Source organism: Carcharhinus amblyrhynchos, chromosome 8 (genome assembly GCF_965287045.1).
Source record: "Carcharhinus amblyrhynchos chromosome 8, sCarAmb.v2.hapA, whole genome shotgun sequence".
NCBI classification, from domain to species: Eukaryota; Metazoa; Chordata; class Chondrichthyes; order Carcharhiniformes; family Carcharhinidae; genus Carcharhinus; species Carcharhinus amblyrhynchos.
Genome location: NC_137331.1, coordinates 57608153 through 57626047, shown reverse-complemented (window position 1 = coordinate 57626047; position 17895 = coordinate 57608153). Strand labels below are relative to the sequence as shown.

Here is a 17895-nt window from a genome sequence, read left to right as displayed (position 1 = left end):
GGAGTTGACAATTAATTTGATTCGATTTATTATTGTCACATGTATTAGCATACAGTGAAAAATATTGTTTCTTGTGCGCTATACGGAAAAAGCATACCGTTTATGGAAAAGGAAAGAAGAGTGCAGAATGTAGTATTGCAGTCATGGGTGTAGAGAAAGATCAACTTAATGCAAGGTAGGTCCATTCAAAAGACTGATGGCAACAGGGAAGAAGCTGTTCTTGAGTCGGTTGGTACGTGTCCTCAGACTTTTGTATCTTTTTCCTGATGGAAGAAGATAGAAGAAGGTCCTTGATTATGCTGGCTGCTATTCCAAGGCATGGGAAGTGCAGACAGTATCAGTGGGTGGGAGGCTGGTTTGAGTGATGGACTGGGCTTTGTTCATGACCCTTCCTGATTTCTTGTGATTTTGGGCAGAGCAGGAGCCATACCAAGCTGTGATACAACCAGAAAGAATGCTTTCTTTGGTGTCTCTGTCAAAGTTGGTGAGAGGCATAGTGGACATGCCAAATTTCCTTAGTTTTCTGAGAAAGTAGATGAGCTTTCTTAAATATAATATTGGCATGGCAGGGGGGTTGTTGGTGGTGGTGGGGGACAAGAGAAGTTGTTGGTGATCTGGACACCTAAAAATCTGAAACTCTTGACTATTTCTACTTCATCTCCAATGATGTAGACAGGGACATGTCCTCCACTGAAGCCGATGACTGTCTCCTTTTGTTTTGTTGACTTTGAGGAAGAGATTATTGTCATCGCACCAGTTCACCTTAACAAATTTTCAGTTCTCTATTTCAGTGTAAACATGAAATTTTCAGCGTTCCTGTGTTAGTACATAAAATATTCTAAACCAATCTACTTAAGTGTCAATACTTGTGCACAATCTATGAACTCAGAAGTTGAATTTGAGTCCAGTTTATCAAGTGTATAAACTGAATTGTGCAAATATTTTTGTAACCAAATTTAACATATGCCATTGTACCAAAATGGGTCAGGAACTTTACTACCTCTTGTATCATTGACTCCCTGAACTCAGGTTTCTGAAGGAACAGAGGCAACATTTTCTCACAGAACCAAGAGGAAAAATCATCCAGACCAGACGTGTTTGAATGTTTTATTATCAAGGGCCATGTTGGTGCTGTACCAGGGACGCAAGTGAAAATGTAAAGTTTGAATCAACTTTCCCATTGATTTCAATGCACCTCAAACATACCCTGATAATCAGAGCTAGATTTATCCATTAATGAGAAACTAATACTAAGAACACATCCTTCCCAAGCTGCAGACAGTGAAATATAAGCCAGAATAACTAGTATAAGTATAACTAGAAAAAGGGACGTATATGTCGCTGAATCCAAGCTTGTGAGCCATGTGTTGTGTTTTCATCTCCTGTGCTTGCTTGATAAATAAACATCAAGGCATCAACCATGCTTAAGAAGCTGGCTAGCACAAACAAATGAACATTCATTTATTCAGGACCTGTGAAGTTGGAAGCATTGTTGGAGAACTTATACATATATCTGCTGGCTTGAGATAGTCGAATTTACTCATAGTCTATGTGAGTTCAAATGCAGATGTTGCTTTGGATTTTGTCCGAGAGGCAATGGAATAACATGATGGTTAAAAATTTGGTGCTTCTCTGATTTATCCTTTGTTTGTTTCACAGTTGCATGGGTGTGAACTCTGCACTGGACAGGCCCTTGTCACTTTAGCTGGTTGCCACATACACTCTGTGGGATACGGAATTTGAATCTATTGTCCTGACTTTAAATGTGGCATTTACGGGCATTTAGTCCCTCGAGCCTGCTCCACCATTCAATAAGATCACTGTTGATCTGCTTGGAACTTCAACCCCACATTCTTGCTTACTCCCACTAATCTTTCACCCCCTTGTTCATCAAAAATCTAGCTAGCTCTGCCTTGAAAATATTCAAGGACTCTGCTTCCACTGTCCTTTGTGGAAGAATGTTCCAGAGAGTCAAGATCCTCTGAGAAAGAAATTCTCCTCATCTCTGTCTTAAGTGAGTGACATCTTATTTTCAAAAAGTGACGCCTAGTTCTAGATCCTCCAACAAGATGAAACATCCTCTCCACATCCACCCTGTCAATACCCCTCAGAGTCTTAAAGATTTATTCTAAACTCTAGTGAATGCAAACGTAACCTTGCCAACCTTTCCACATAAGACAACCAACCCATTCGTTGCCTCTTACCAAGTATTCCAGGTCTGCACCATTAAAATTTGCCTATTTCTATCTTTGTTTAATGTTATTTTCTTTTGTTAATCTTCATAGTAGCATTGGAACAGGTGCAGGCCATTCAGCCCTTCAAGCTTAAGGGTTTCATCTTCTGAAGTCACTTCTGCTGGGTGCCAGAAGTATACAATCAAATATGTACAATTGTATTCTAATAATGGAGTGATATTATGGAAATATTTATGACATGACCAGTAGTGGTGAGCTCCCAAGTTTAGCAGCATGGGCAAAAAAAACCCAAAATGTATCCAATAAGGGTATTTCTGAAACATAAGATTTTGTTAATGTGATCCATGACTTAACCGCAAGCTGTTACTCCAGTTGAAACAGCAAGTCAGCACTGGAAGTACATCAGGAAACATTGATGGTGAAATATCCAAACATCCTGTATAATTTTTTGCTTTTGTCGTTTAGAATTGTATTTCTCATGTTATGGGAATAGATCAGATGTTAATCCAACAGTAAATGCTACAGGTTACTGCTTCTACATCGAACACCAATGTTACTATTTTGTCACTCTTCATCAGCTAATTTAAATTTTAGTTTAGTTTAAGAATGTAAGCTAACATGACTTCTGTGGGTTAAATTTTGTTCAAACAGTTTGGGAAATGGTAGGATAGAGAGGTCATTATCATTCCCAATTAAAATCTGATTTAAGCCGTTAAATTCCTTTGAGGGGTAAAACCACAAATATGAATAGCTGGCAGCAGTGATATGGATCTGGTAATGACAAATTAACTATGTAGCGTTTAACATTTTAATGCAGCTATTAAACTGAACATAAACACTGCTTTTATGAATATCTTTCAAGTAAAAGTGGGTCTGAATTCAGGATCCTGCATCCTCAACCTATTCCGCTTTATAAATCTGAAACCAACTTGATTAGAAGTTGGACAGTGATGAAAAACTGATAGAAAACATGGATAAAGAAGAAAGTTTCAGAAGTGAGTTCCAGAAAGTAGCATTGTTATAGTTGTGACTGCAATCAGTGATGGACAAAAGGAGTAGGGATGTATTGTGTTCATCTTTTGCAATAAAGTGTAAGAAAGATGAATACTGACTAAATTTTTTCAGGTTCTTACTCGTTAGAAATCTGACCTATCTTTCTCAGTTGCAATATCAGCTCTGCATTGTACTCTAGAATTTTAACATTCCTGCACTTCTGAATGGCACAATTTATGCTGTTTAATATGATACAGGCATTGAGTACGGGAAATGTTGTAAGGTCACAGAATCATAGAGTTCCTACAATGTCGAAGAGGCCATTCGGCCCCTCAAGTCTGCACCAACTCGCTAACGGAGTATCTGACCCAGTCCAGTCCCTTACTCCCACCCTATCCCCATAACCCCCATGTTTCCCATGGCTAATCCATCTAAGTTTAATTTCCGTTTAAAGTTTATTTATTAGTGTCACTTTAGCAAGTATGTATACATGAACACTGCAATGAAGTTACTGTGAAAATCCCCTAGTCACCACACTCTGGCTCCTATTCAGGAAAACTGAGGCAGAATTAAGCATGGTCAATACGCCTAAGCAGCATATCTTTTGGACAGTGCGAGGAAACTGGAGCACCCAGAGGGAACCCACGCAGATATGGGGAGACTGTGCAGAATTCGCACATACAAAGACCCAAGCCTCGAATCAAACATGTATTCCTTGTGCTGTGAGGCAGCAGTGCTAACCACTGTGGCACCATGCTGCACATAAAAGGGTAATTTAGCAAGACCAATCCACCTAACCTGCAGATCTTTGGACTGTGAAAGGAAGCTGGAGTACCCGGAGGAAACCCACACAGACAGGGGGAGAAGGTGCAAACTCCACACAGTCACCCAATGCCAGAATTGAACCTGGCACCATGAGGCAGCAGTGCCAACCACTGTGCCACCGTGCTATCCACGAACTTTATTTTCAAATTGTTATTGTGATGCAGCCAAATTTTGCCTCGCTTTAAACATCCTTTTAAAGCATCATATTGTAGTCTGCAACTAATTTAGATAGGTTGTGAGCTTCTATAAACCACAATAAATTTTTGGATTGTGCATTGGAGAGAGCACGGAGGTGGACCCTGAGGAAGAAAGTAATTCTTTGATGGATGAAATATTATCATAATTTCAAAAACATTTAAGGTTGCAAAATTGCTTAACTAAGATATCGAGAAATTAGCAATAGGCTTGTGGTTTAATGTTGCCTTTGACATAGGTATAAGGTTTTGTCCCAGTACCTAAGTAGCTAGATCTGTGTTATGAATTTTTTTAATTGATAATATATTTTGTAGATTTGGAATCTGTAATTTGTGCTACATCACAGTTTTTCCACTGATGGGAATAACATTGCCAGTGATATTGCTTCCTGTACATTTCAACTTATCTAACTTAAAATAGAAGTTTAAATATAATCCAGAAACTGTCTGATCCATTTGTCAAAAGGGCAGAGCTTCTTCAGCTTATCTTAATTTTAACCTTATCCTCTTTGTGTTTGGTCAGGTATTGCATTGGATGAATTTGATCAGGTAAGAGTTTTTTTTGTATTTTACTTTCCTATAGGAGAAATAAATTTATAAATAATTATTTGCATTTTTGCAGACTAGTTTGCTGAAAACTTATAATCATGGATTTTGGTAACAGTATTGCAAACCAAGAGTATGTTTTCATTTTTTTGAAACATAGGACCATAGAATCTGTACAGTGCAGATGGTGGCCATTTGGCCCATCGAGTCTGCACCAATCCTCTTTCAGAGCATCCCACTCAAGCCCTCACCTCCACCCTTTATGAACTGTACTAATAATACTTTTAAGCATTGCTGAGGATTATTTTTTCTAGTCTGAGAAAGGAACTGGAACATGACATGAGAAATAGGAGCAGGTGTAGACCTTATGGCCCATCAAACCTGCTTCGCCATTCAGTATGATCATGGTTGACTGGATCTTCAACTCCATTTTCTTGCCTGCTCCCCATATCCCTTAATTCTATGAGCGACCAGAACTCTGTCTATCACATCCTTAAATATATTCAGTGAGAGGTCATCTACAACCCTCTGGGTTAAAGAATTCCAAAGATTCAAAACCCTTTGAGTGAGGAAGTTTCTCTTCACCTCAGTCCTAAATGATCAGCTCTTTACCCCAAAACTCTGACCCTGTGTTTTAAATTCCACGAACAACAGAAACCATTTTGCTCCTTCAGAATTTTGTAGGTTTCAGCGAGATTGGCCAGAATTCCCTGACCTCACCTGCAACTGGAATTTTCCAGTCCCGCTGCTATGAATTTGTCTGGGTGCCGAATTCTCTTTCCTCGCTGGCAGTGGTGGCATGGTGTGCATGGTCAGAGATTTGGAATAGGGTATAAAAGTAGGGAAGTGCTGTTGCAACCGTATGTTGGTGAGACCACAACTGGAATACTGCGCAGTTTTGGCCCCCTAGCTTGAGGGATGTAAATACATTAGAGACGGTTCAGAGGAGGTTCACTAGATTGATTCCAGGGATGAAGGACTTGTCTTATAGAAAGAGATTGAGCTGGAGTTTAGAAGAATGAGAGAAGATCTAATTGAGGGATATAAGATTCTAAAGGAGACTGACAGGGTAGACATAGGGCCCGATTTTACTATTGCATCATGCCCAAAAATGTGGTAAAGTCGGGCGTGAGGCCATTAACATGATCTGCACCTGTGCCCACATTTGCATGTATTTAAATTGAATTAACGAACTGCCCGCCCAACTTGATCAGCATTTCCCACTTTCCCACCACGTTCACCAATCTGGAATTGGGCCAAAATGAACATAAGAACATAAGAAATAGGAGCAGGAGTAGGCCATCTAGCCCTTCGAGCCTGCCCCGCCATTCAATAAGATCATGGCTGATCTGTTGTGGCTCAGTTCCACTTTCCGGCCCTCTCCCCATAACCCTTAATCCCCTCTCTTATCAAAAACCCATCAACCCGCTTCTTGAAAATATTTAGCGAGGCAGCCTCCACCACTTCAACGGGTAAAAGTCTGTTCCAGGCATTCCAGCTGCTGAAGAGGTAAGTTCAGAGCTTTCAGTGGCTCTCTGACTTAGATCGGTGGTAGGGGTGGGGGTGGGTGGGTCAGATCATTCTCTGGTGAGAGGGAGAAGGGAGGCCCGATTGTTCTCTGGGGGAGAGGAGGGAGTGGGGCCCGATCGTTCTCTGGGGGAAGGGGGGTGCAGGAGGGAGGCCAGATCGTTCTCCAGTTTGGTGGGGGAAGAGAGGAGGGAGGCAGGTAAGATGTATCTCTGGTGGGGAGGTGGGAGGCCCAATCACTCATTGGGAGGGGGAAGGTGGGGACAGATGGATCTTTGGTGCAGGGGAGTCCACTGCCACTTTTGCAGATGATTGATGGCAGTGAAGGGGCGCAGAGGGTTGCGATTGGTCTGGGTAGTGGGGGAGTGGATGGATAAGAGGGACAGTGGTGTCTGTGGGGGCCATCGCTTCTGCTTCTCGCTCCCAGGCCGCTTTTTCGGCTTTCTGCAGTCCGGCAACAATCTGACACGGGTGCACATTTTCAAATTTTTCTCTAACTGTGCATACACAGTTCAGAGCTCCAATTGATTCGGGTGCACTAAGCCCCACCCACAGCCCGATTCAGATTCGCAATTTTTTTTCAGGCTAAGTGGGTATGGGGGTGCCTGAAAGCAGATTTCCAAGCCGGATCTGAATTGCACTAGGTTCAGCACTTAAAATGAAAATGGTAAAATTGGGCCCATAGAGTGGATGTTTCTCCTTTTTGGTCATTCTGGAGTGAGAGGCCATAATTTTAGGATGAATGGTGACAGATTTAAAATTTAAATAAGGGGGAATTACTTCACTTGAAGAGTCTTGATGAATCTGTGGAATTCTCTACCCCATATTGCAGTGGATGCTAGAACACTGAACAAACTTAGGGAGGAGATGGACAGATGTTTAATTAGTATTGGGATGAAGGGTTATGGGAAATGGACAGGAAGTTGGAGATGATGCCAGCCATGATCGTGTTGAATGGCAGAGCAGGCCCAAGGAACTCCAATTCCAAGTTCTTTCTAAAACTTCCCGAATCTTCTGACCTATCATTACTCTTTGTAGTCTTGCATGCTTTTTCTTTCAATTTGATACCACCCTTAACTCCCTTAGTTAGCCACAGATTGTGCATCCACAGAATATATTTTCTTGAGAGTCATAAAACTATCTTCTTTAATGTCTGCCACTGCTTCTCTTCCGTTTTAACCTGTTTCTCCAATCTGGTTCAGTCAAATTTGTATTCATCTCCTTGAAATATTTATTCTGAGAAATAAGTTGGGCCTTCCAATCTGCTCTGGGTCGACGAGCCCAACTTGATTTCTGCCTGTCCCAGAATGAAAAGTACACAAAATGGGACCCCATTATATCAAGACTGGTCTTCCCTGACTCAAGTGATCTGCCCAGATAGTGAAAATCTGGCCCTTAAAACAGAGTATCTCGGAAAATCTGATGACTGAAATAGAGAAGGAGTGCTGGATTCAGCATTTAGATGGCTTTCTAACACTGCCCATGGGCCAGGAGGAGCATGAGCACCTCACCAATGTACTGCAAACAAATCCTGCTTCCTTCCCTGTAATTGGCAACTCTCCTCCCAAAATTCAGTCTTCCACCTCTCTATGGTTTAGCCGATCCCTTCCTGCCCCAGATTCCATCCATCATTACCCTTGCCTTATATCCACAACCTCTCTCTTATCTCAAGTCTATCATCTCCTCACATTTCATTCCTGACTTCTAATCTATGACCTGCTCTTGCAATCTTTGATCCACGATATCCCCTAACTTTCCATCCAAGGTCACCTCCCCAACATTTTATTCCTGACCTCTTCCAATCTTCCATTTAAAAATCTCCACTGACTTTTCATCCACGATCTTTCCCCACCTCCAAGCTAACATCTACCATCTCCCCCTGAGCTTTCACTTATGATCTCACCCCAAGCCTCTCCTCGAGAATCTTCATCGAGCGTCTCCCAACTGCTCTGACATTTTTTTCAGGATCTCACCTCTGACCATACTTCAATGATCTCCCTTGCCTCAATCTTCCATTCACAATTTTCCTTGGACCTTCCATCCATGATGTCCTATTGACTCTCATTTACACTCTCCCCTGCCTCAATCTTCCATCCTGGATCTCTTTCTCTGGTGTTCCATGCATGACTTCTCCTGCAACCCATTCCAAACATAATACCTAGGATATTCCCATGCCCTTCTGGGCCACAATCTACCCTTTTTGACCTTCAATCCACAATTGCTCTTCCACAATTCCATCCACAATTTTGGCTCTGATCTTCCACCCATCATCCAGTCCCTCCAGCCTACAATAAATGGTTTCTTCTTGATTTTGATTTGATTTATTATTGTCGCATGTATTAATAAACAATGAAAAGTAGTATTTTTTGCGTGCTATACAGACAAAGCATACCGTTCATAGAGAAGGAAGGGCGAGAGTGCAGAATGTAGTGTCTCCAGGGTCCCAAGGATCGCCAAATCTCTTAGTGATTTAAGTAGAGCATTGTTAGAGAGTTTAAAAGAGGTAGAATGAAGTTTTAGAAGCATAAAACAAGACTAAAAGATAGAATAAGAGAATATGCTGGGCACAGCTTGCAAGAAGTCGCCTCGCTCTGGCACCATCCACAATCTCTTTTCTGACTTTCTACCTGCAATCTCCCCCATCCCCCAACATCATCTGGCCTTTCATCCATGATCTTACCCTCCTGGCATTCTATCCACAGTTTGTCCTTGACTCTCATTATTTCCACTGACTTCCATCCAGTGTCTCTCCTTTGACCTTCAATTCCTTCTCAAACCTATTTGCAGCTCTACCCATCTTTTCTCCTTTAAGACTCTCTTTGAAGCTTTCATTTTGACCAAGAGTTTGGATCTAAGTCCTAATGTCTCCTCCTTTGACATAGTGTCATGTTTTGCCTAAATATATTCATGTGAAGTTCTTCGGGTCTTTGTAATGTGTTAATAAATGCAAAATGTTGTTGTTTTGAATGGCCTTCCATACGCTACATTGAGTCAGTGACTTCAGTAGAGGAGGAAGGTAACCTATGAAAGGAAATGACTAAATACTGCATTTATTGTCTACAAATTAAATACTGAATTATGAAGCTGAAAATAATTAATTTACCCAAGGCGTTATCTTGATTTCCTGACATATTTGTTTTCATTGGAGTATTATTTACCCATTAATTTTTATTGATGATGACCATTGAATACTTGCAACAGGTTGGGGAATAACTTTCACTGATAAATTTGGTTTAGTGATGAGATTGAGTAGCATCTCATTGGCCTTCCTGAAGGCTTATCTTGAATTGCATCTTAATCCAGCCTATTAATTTTTTTTGGCACAGTGGGTATAACTGTAGCCTCACAGCGCCATGGACCCAGGTTCGATTCCCAGCTTGGGTCACTGTCTGTACATTCTCCCGTGTCTGCTTGGGTTTCATCCGGGAATTCCAGTTTCCCCCTTCAGTCCGAAAGATATGCTGGTTTGGTGCATTGGCCATGCTAAATTTTCCCTCAGTGAAACCTGAACATATGCCGGAGTGTGGTGGCTAGGGGATTTTCACAGTAACTCCACTGGTGTAACCAACTTGTGACACTAATAAATAAACTTTAAACTTCTTCCCTACTGGTATGATATGCAGTGTAGTTTTCTCATGCTTTTACACTGATACCAATACTTTATTTTCCTCTTAAGGTAACTGCACTTCATCAATTTTCCATATTGCTAAAACTGCAGAGTCCATGAGTTTATTGGATTAATTCAAATATGTAGCATAAGTGAAGGAGACTATAGAAGGGCTTTTTTTTTTGCAAAAGATTGCTTGAGTGAATTTACAAGCAAATTAGGAATGATGTCTCATTTATAAAAGACTACTTGAAGAGGAAGTTCTGTTTCATTATCGATTGCTTCTTCATGCTCAATGTACACAAAGGTATTCCACGCATCACTGCCAGAAAGATTTCAAACCAAATAAAACCAATGGGCCTGATCTTGAATTCTTGTCTTAATCTTTCCTAGTTAGTGCTGACAGCGCTTGAATGACAGCTTCAAAGCCAGAAAATTCCAAAATTTAGATCGGTTTATCAAAATGAAACAGCTTTTTTTTGTTAGGATCCCATTCACTTACTTTGTACCATTGGCTCTCATTGCAGCTTGTGGCTAAACAGATTGTTGTCCTTTTGGGAACAGCTATTGCAAACATTAATCAGTTGAGAAATTTTCAATTTACGACAGGGGTGTCAAACATCCATTCCAGGAAACAGTTTTTTCTAGCCCACAATGTGCTGGGTCACTTGGAATTGGTTATGGATTTCCCAGTCACTGCTTCTAGCAGTCCAGGATGATGATGCACTTTTATCCAACCCCCTCATAAAACAGCAGCAACAGGCAGCACAGAATTATTGAGGCCCTCCAGTGGAAAATTAACTGCCATGTAAGGGCCTCAATCCACCCCCACCATAACATTTTGGTCCATGGGGGAATGAAGGGGTGAGGCGACCAGCACAACATCTTTGACTGCATGGGCTGCTCTGGGGCAGAAAGAGGGAGTTACCTTCATTGGTGGCAACCTCCTAAGATCATGCCAGCTTTGCTGTCTTACCCCTACTGGCCTCGCTAATCATAAGCTGGAATCATCCTCTCCACCCTCTCCTTGCTGTATTCTCCCACCCTGGGCAAAATCAGGTGCTTTAGTACTTGTTTTGATGTCTGGACTGTCAGTCAAGAATACATAATAAGCTTGGCTGAGACCTGAGAAATCCATTAATCTGTTGAAACACCTGTGCCCCAGAGAAAACTTTCCCGATTGGTGGTTCTGGCTCTCTGATCTCTGGTGTTGGTTTCACAATGATTAGTTACACACGGTGAAGAGGATTCAAGTATTTGCAGTTTCAGCTATTGAAACTTTGAAGAGTCTGGGTGATTTTTACTTTTATTATCCTGTAGTAAAAATGAGTTTTATTTTTAACAAAATGGAAATTTATGAACAAATTTGCTGTTTAAATATTTTATATATATTTTTGTTACGATAGTGTTGATTGGTTCTGTACAGTATGTAGTGTGTCAATGGGTATGGAAGTAACACAGCTTGAATGTGGGCATGAGGAGGGAATAGCGTGTCATAGCCTGGAATGAAGGCCATCGGGATTGTTTGGGGGCATGCTTTAGCATTGAGCATGAGAGGCCAATGGCATTGGTGGCATGGGAAGTATGTGGACATTAGGAATTGAGAAATGGAGGGTCATCTTGTTTTCATTTTAACTGGTATGAAGTCTCATAGCATTGAGCCGGGCCTTTTAAATAATCTGCCTCAATACATAGCAACGCCTGAGGCTGCTTCTGAAATTTTTCCCAGATTGGCTAGAATGACTGCAGCTTGCACCCCTCGTCCCACAGTGAAAATCATGTCTTTGTGGGCACTTTCTCCCAAGGTGGCGGGGGGGTGGGCAAACAAATTTCCCAACTCCTATTATCTGTCTCGAATGAAAATCCAGGTAATTGAACCTACTTTATGTTCAAATTAGCAGCAAATCTCATATCAATTTTACCATCTCAAAATAATGTTGGCTGAATGTGGCTGATGCCAAGTGCCTGAATGTCAGATACCTAAATAAAACACATAACCCTGATGCAGTATTATCATCATGGTGCCTGCAGAAACAACAAAACTTGCATTTATCTAATGTCTTCAACGTATTGGGTGGGATTTTACAATCTTGTTCAGGCGAGACCATAAGATCCTACCCGAAGTCAATGGAGGCTTCCTTTGTGGGACCCTTGCTTGCGCCGGTTCCAGGGTGGGCAAGGTGGCAGAGATCAGGCCATTAAGTCCCAGGTTGCTACACAGGAGCATACTATCAATTGAAACTTGACACTGAGCCATATTAGAAGATATTAGGATCAATGACCAAAAGCTTGATTAAAGAGGTAGATTTCAAGAAACACCTTAACTGAAGAGAGAGGAGCCTAAGGAATATCGAACCTAGGCTGGAAACACACTATGAAATCTAAGAACATGGTAACACCTTCATATAGTCTATCTTTGACACTGTCCTTCCTCTCCTTAACATTTCTGTCTCCATTTCCAGTGATAGGCTTATCAACTGACTCGCACAGCTCCCTCAATACAGCTCCTCAAACCAGCTTCTTGTAAGGAATCCATCCCATTCTCCTAGCTTCTCCATCGCCGCCACATCTGTCCTAATGTGTCACTTTTGGCAAATGGCACTTCTGACTTGTCTGTATTTTTCCTTAACTGAGGTTTCCCCTTCACTGTGGTTGACAGGGCACACAACCATGTCCAACCCATCTCCTTCTCTCAGAACCATGACAGAGTTGTCCTTCTCTTGACCACACTTCTCACCCCAAGAGCCTCTGCATTCAAAGGAGCATTCTCCGCCATTTCCACAACTTCAACGTGACTCTACCACAAAACACATCTTACTCTTGACACCCCTGTCAGCAATCTGCAAGGACCCCTGTCTCCATGACACCCTGGTTCACTTTCCATCACCCCAACTCTTTACTTATTTCCCACGGCACCTTCCCATGCAACTGCAGAACGTGTAACAGCTGCCCCTTTACCCCCTCCCTTCTCACTATCCAAGACCCCATACATTCCTTTTAAGGTGAAGGAACATTTCATTGCACCTTCTTCGATTTGGTTTACAGTATTCATGACTGGCAATGCAGTCTCCTCTACATTGGGGAAACCAAATGCAAACTGGGTGACCACTTTGGGGAACACCTTTGGTCAGTCTCCGAGCGTGACCCCAATCGTCCTGTCGCTTGCCACTTCAACTCAGCATCTTGCTCTGAGCCCACGTGTCTATCTTTGGCCTGTTGCAATGTTCCAGTTAAGCAAACTGGAGGACCTGCACTTCCTCTTCCCATTGGACACTTTACAGTCTTCAACAACTTTAAACGGTGACCTTTCTCCTCCAACTTGATCCTTTTTAACTCAATTTTTTTGTGTCAAGGCAACTGCACCCCCGCTCCTCCCATTTCTCCCCCCCTCCCCAAAAAGGGCCATCTTACCTTTATGCCACTGGTAACCCCTTCTTTAGTCTTTCACACTGCCATCAACATTTCCTTTGTTGTGTGCCCTACCCATATCAGTGCAATCTCTCTTGAGCTCCCATATATCATTGATCTTTTACTTTGCTCCACCCCTCCTTCTGCTGTATGTGATCCATCACATTTTTCCTTATCTTTAGCTCTGTAGAAGCGTCATATGGACTCAAAATATTTTCTCTGTTTCTCTCTCCACAGATATTGCCAGACTGGCTGAGTTTTTGCAGCATTTTTTGTTTTCATTTTAGAATATCCTCCTTATAAACCACATGCTTGTGGAGGAGGTAATGGATGCTGTGGCTCCACAAGGGCACAAAGGACCTGAAAAGGGGCCCCTTATGATATTTTTTCAGTAAGAACACATCCTAACACTACCTCATTGCAGAGATGAGGAAAGGGTTTAATCTGATAAAAAGCAAATTTACTCATATGTGATCATGAACTCTTCATTCACCTTATTGAAGCAAAACATGAATTCATTCAGTGAAATCATAAATATTTAACAGAGAAATTAAATTACTGTCCTGAAATTAAAAATGTTATTTCACTGTGGAGTAAACCAATTGAAAACTAACTGCTGGGAATTATTGTTAAATAAATTCCTCAGCAAGATATGTTTCAAAATTAGACCTTTAACCTGCTATTACATATATCAATGGATTGCATATGTACATTATTTCCTTTCATTGCTGGAGAAGTAATCATAATCTTGTCTGTGGTTATTGCATATAACAGCTATTCATGTACATGATTATATTGCAGAATCGTCATTGATCAGGTAGGGTAATTTCTTTGATTTGTATGCCATCATGTGAAGGTACTCTGCCGAAGCTTTGTTAGATTCCATGAATGCATTAAGCATTATCATGTCTTATAGGTCTATGATTATTTCTTTGTACTAAAATAATAAATAAATCATGTTACTGAATGGTAAAATCACACAGTACAGAAGGAGGCCATTCACTCCATTTGCTTGTGCCAACTTCTTTGAAATAGATATCCAAATCATCCCACTTCTCCATCCTTTCCCCATTGCTCGACAAATGCTTCCTTTTCAAGTATATTCCCAAACTGTGACTGTTGACTCTGCTTTCGGGTAGTGCATTCCAAATCATATTAATTCACTGCATAACTGGAACAGTTCCTACAGATTGGAGGATAGCTAATGTAACCCCATTACTTGAAAAGGTAGGTAGAGAGAAAATGGGGAATTATAGACCAGTAAGACTGACGTCGGTAGTAGGGAAAATTCTAGGATCCATTGTCAAAGATTTTACAGCAGAACATGGCAGGATTGTAAAGGATCAGTGTGGCTTTATGAAAGGGAAATTATGCTTGAAAAATCTACTGGAATTCTTTGAGGATGTAACTAGTAGGGTTGATGTGAGGGAGCCAGTGGACTTTCAGAAGGCTTTTAACAAAATCTCACATAAGAGATTAGCATGTAAAATTGAAGAACATGGGATTGGGGGTCATATATTGAGATGGATAGAAAGCTGGTTGGCAGACAAGAAATAAAAAGTAAAGTTTATTTATGGTCACAAGTAGGCTTGCATTAACACTGCAATGAAGTTACTGTGAAAATCACCTAGTTGCCACACTCTGGTGCCTGTTCAGGTATGCTGAGGGAGAACTTAGCATGGCTAATGCACCTAACCAGCACATCTTTTGGACTGTGGGAGGAAACTGGAGCACTCAGTGGAAACCCATGCAGATGCAGAAAGAACGTGCAGACTTGACACAGTGACTCAAGCCAGGAATTGAACCCTGGTCCCTGGCACTGTGAGAGAGCAGTGGTAACCATTGTGCCACCATGTTGCCCAGTAGAAATAAGCAGGTCTTTCTCCAAATGGAAGGCAGTGACCAAAGAACAAAGAACAGTACAACACAGGAACAGGCCCTTCTGCCCATCAAGTCTGTGTTGACACAGATATCTCTCTAATCTAATATTTTCTTGCCTCAATGTGGTCCATATTTCTCTATTTCCTGACTGTTTATGTATCTATCCACATGCCTCTTGAACATTTTTATAGAATCCTCTTCCACCACCACCTGCTCCGGCAGAACATTCCAGGCGTTCTGTGTGAAAAACTTGCCCCTTACATCTATCTTAAGCTTTCGCCTCTCGCTTTCAACCTATGTTCCTGAGCAATTGACTCTTGAACCCTGGAAAAAAGACTCTGACTTTCTATTCTAACCAAACCTGTCATAATTTTGTAAATCTCTATCAGGTCCCCTCTCATCCTCCGATGCTCCAACGAAAACAATCTAGTCCATAACCTCCAAACCAGGCAACATCTAGGTAAATCTCTTCTGCACCCTTTCCAATGCATCAATATCCTTCTGGTAGTGGATACTGCAGGGATAAATGCTGTGACCCCAAGTATTCACTATATATATTAATAGTTTAGTTGAGGAACTAAAATGCAATATCTCCAAATCTACAGATGACACAAAGCTGGGTGGGAGGGTGAGCTGTGAGGAGATGCAGAGATTCTTCAGTATGATTTGGACAAGGTGAGTGAGTGGGCAAATGATTGGCAGATGCAGTATGATTTGGATAAATGTGAGATTATCCACGTTGGTAGTGAAAACAGATTATTATTTGAATGGCCAGAGGGGAATAGAACATAGAACATAGAACATTACAGCGCAGAACAGGCCCTTCGGCCCACGATGTTGCGCCGACCAGTTACAAAACAATGACCCACTAACCTAAACCAATCCCTTCTCGTCCATAAATGCGTAACGAGACATGGGTGTCCCTGTGTACCAGCCCTTGAGTGTAAGCATGTGGGTGCAGTAGGCAGTAAAGAGGCAAATTGTACGTTGGCCTTCATAGTGAGAGAATTCGAGTACAGGAATAGGGATGTCTTGATGCAATTATGCAGATGTTACTACAGCTGGAAAATTGAGTGCAGTTTTGGTCTCCTTATCTGAAGAAGGATTTGATTTGATTTGAATTGATTTATTATTGTCACATGTATTAACATAGAGTGAAAAGTATGGTTTCTTGCAGGCTATGCAGACAAAACATACCGTTCATAGAGAAGAAAACGAGAGAGTGCAGAATGTAGTGTTACAGTCATAGCTAGAGTGTAGAGAAAGATCACCTTAATACGAGGTAAGTCTATTCAAAAATCTGTCAGCAGCAGGGAAGAAGCTGTTCTTGAGTCATTTGGTATGTGACCTCAGACTTTTGTATCTTTTTCCCGAAGAAAGAAGGTGGAAGAGAGAATGTCGGTGTGCGTGGGGTCCTTAATTATGCTAGCTGCTTTTCTGAAGTAGCAGGAAGTTTAGACAGAGTCAATGGATGGGAGGCTGGTTTGCATAATGGACTAAGATTTGTTCACGACCCTTTGTATTTCTTGTAGTCTTAGAGCAGGAACCATACCAAGCTGTGATATAACCAGAAAGAATGTTTTCTATGGTGCATCTGTAAATGTTGGTGAGAATCATAGTGGACATGCCAAATTTCCTTAGTCTTCTGAGAAAGTAGAGGCATTGGTAGGCTTTCTTAACAATAGTGTCAACACTGGGGGACTAGAACAGATTGTTGGTGATCTGGACACTTAAAAACTTGAAGATCTTGACCCTTTCTATTTCATCCGTGTTGTTCTCCTTTACACCCCCTGAAGTCGATGACAATCTCCTTCGTTTTGTTGAAATTGAGGGAGAGATTATTGTTGCTGCAGCAGTTCACAAGATTCTCTATCTCATTCTTGTACTCTGCCTTGTCATCATTTGAGATCCGACCCACTACGGTGGTGTTGTCAGCAGACTTGAAAATCGAATTGGAGGGGAATTTGGTTGCATAGTCATATGTGTATAAGGAGTTTAGTCGAGGGCTGAGAACACAGCCATGTGGAGCGCCAGTGTTGAGGATGATGATGGAGGAGGTGTTGTTGCCTATCCTTACTGATTGTGGCCTGTGAGTTTGGAAGTTAAGGACCCAGTCGCAGAGGGAGGTGCTGAGGCCCAGGCCATGGAGTTTGGAGATGAATTTCATGGGAATAATAGTGTTGAAGGCTGAGCTGTAGCTAAGAAATAGGATTCTGACATAGGTATCCTTGTTATCTAGGTGTTACAGGGTTGAGTGCAGGGCCAGGGAAATGGTGTCTGCTGTGGACCTGTTGTGGTGATAGGCAAACTGTAGTGGATCCAGGTAGCCCGGGAGGCTGGAATTGATTCGTACCATGACTGATCTTTCGAAGCACTTCATAATGATGGATGTCAGAGCTACTGGCTGATAGTCATGCTTGGCTTTTCTTCGGTACTGGAATGATGGTCATCTTATTGAAGCAGATAGGAACCTCAGACTGTTGTAAAGAGAGGCTCAAGATATCTGTGAATATCTCTGCCAGCTGATCTACACACATCTGAGTGAAGGATCCGGGTAGCCTATCTGGCTGGTCGTTTTCCATGGTTTGACCTTTGAGAAAACTGCTCTAACATCTGCAATGGTGACCCCAGATACAGGTTCATCCAGGGCTTCAGGGTGGAGGACATGCTCTCGCTGACCCTTTGCTCAAAACAGGCATAGAATGCATTGAGCTCATCG

At 41.7% G+C, this 17895-nt stretch overlaps 1 protein-coding gene across 3 annotated transcripts in view; it reads left to right on the top strand.

Annotated features, from left to right (window-relative positions):
• c8h8orf34 (chromosome 8 C8orf34 homolog) overlaps positions 1–17895 on the top strand; it is a 376587-nt gene that overhangs the window by 136867 nt on the left and 221825 nt on the right. For all 3 annotated transcript variants that reach the window (XM_080194886.1, XM_080194885.1, XM_080194887.1), the window contains exon 5: positions 4731–4756. In XM_080194886.1, the coding sequence (XP_080051012.1) occupies positions 4731–4756 (26 nt within the window). The remainder of the gene's footprint in view (positions 1–4730; positions 4757–17895) is intronic.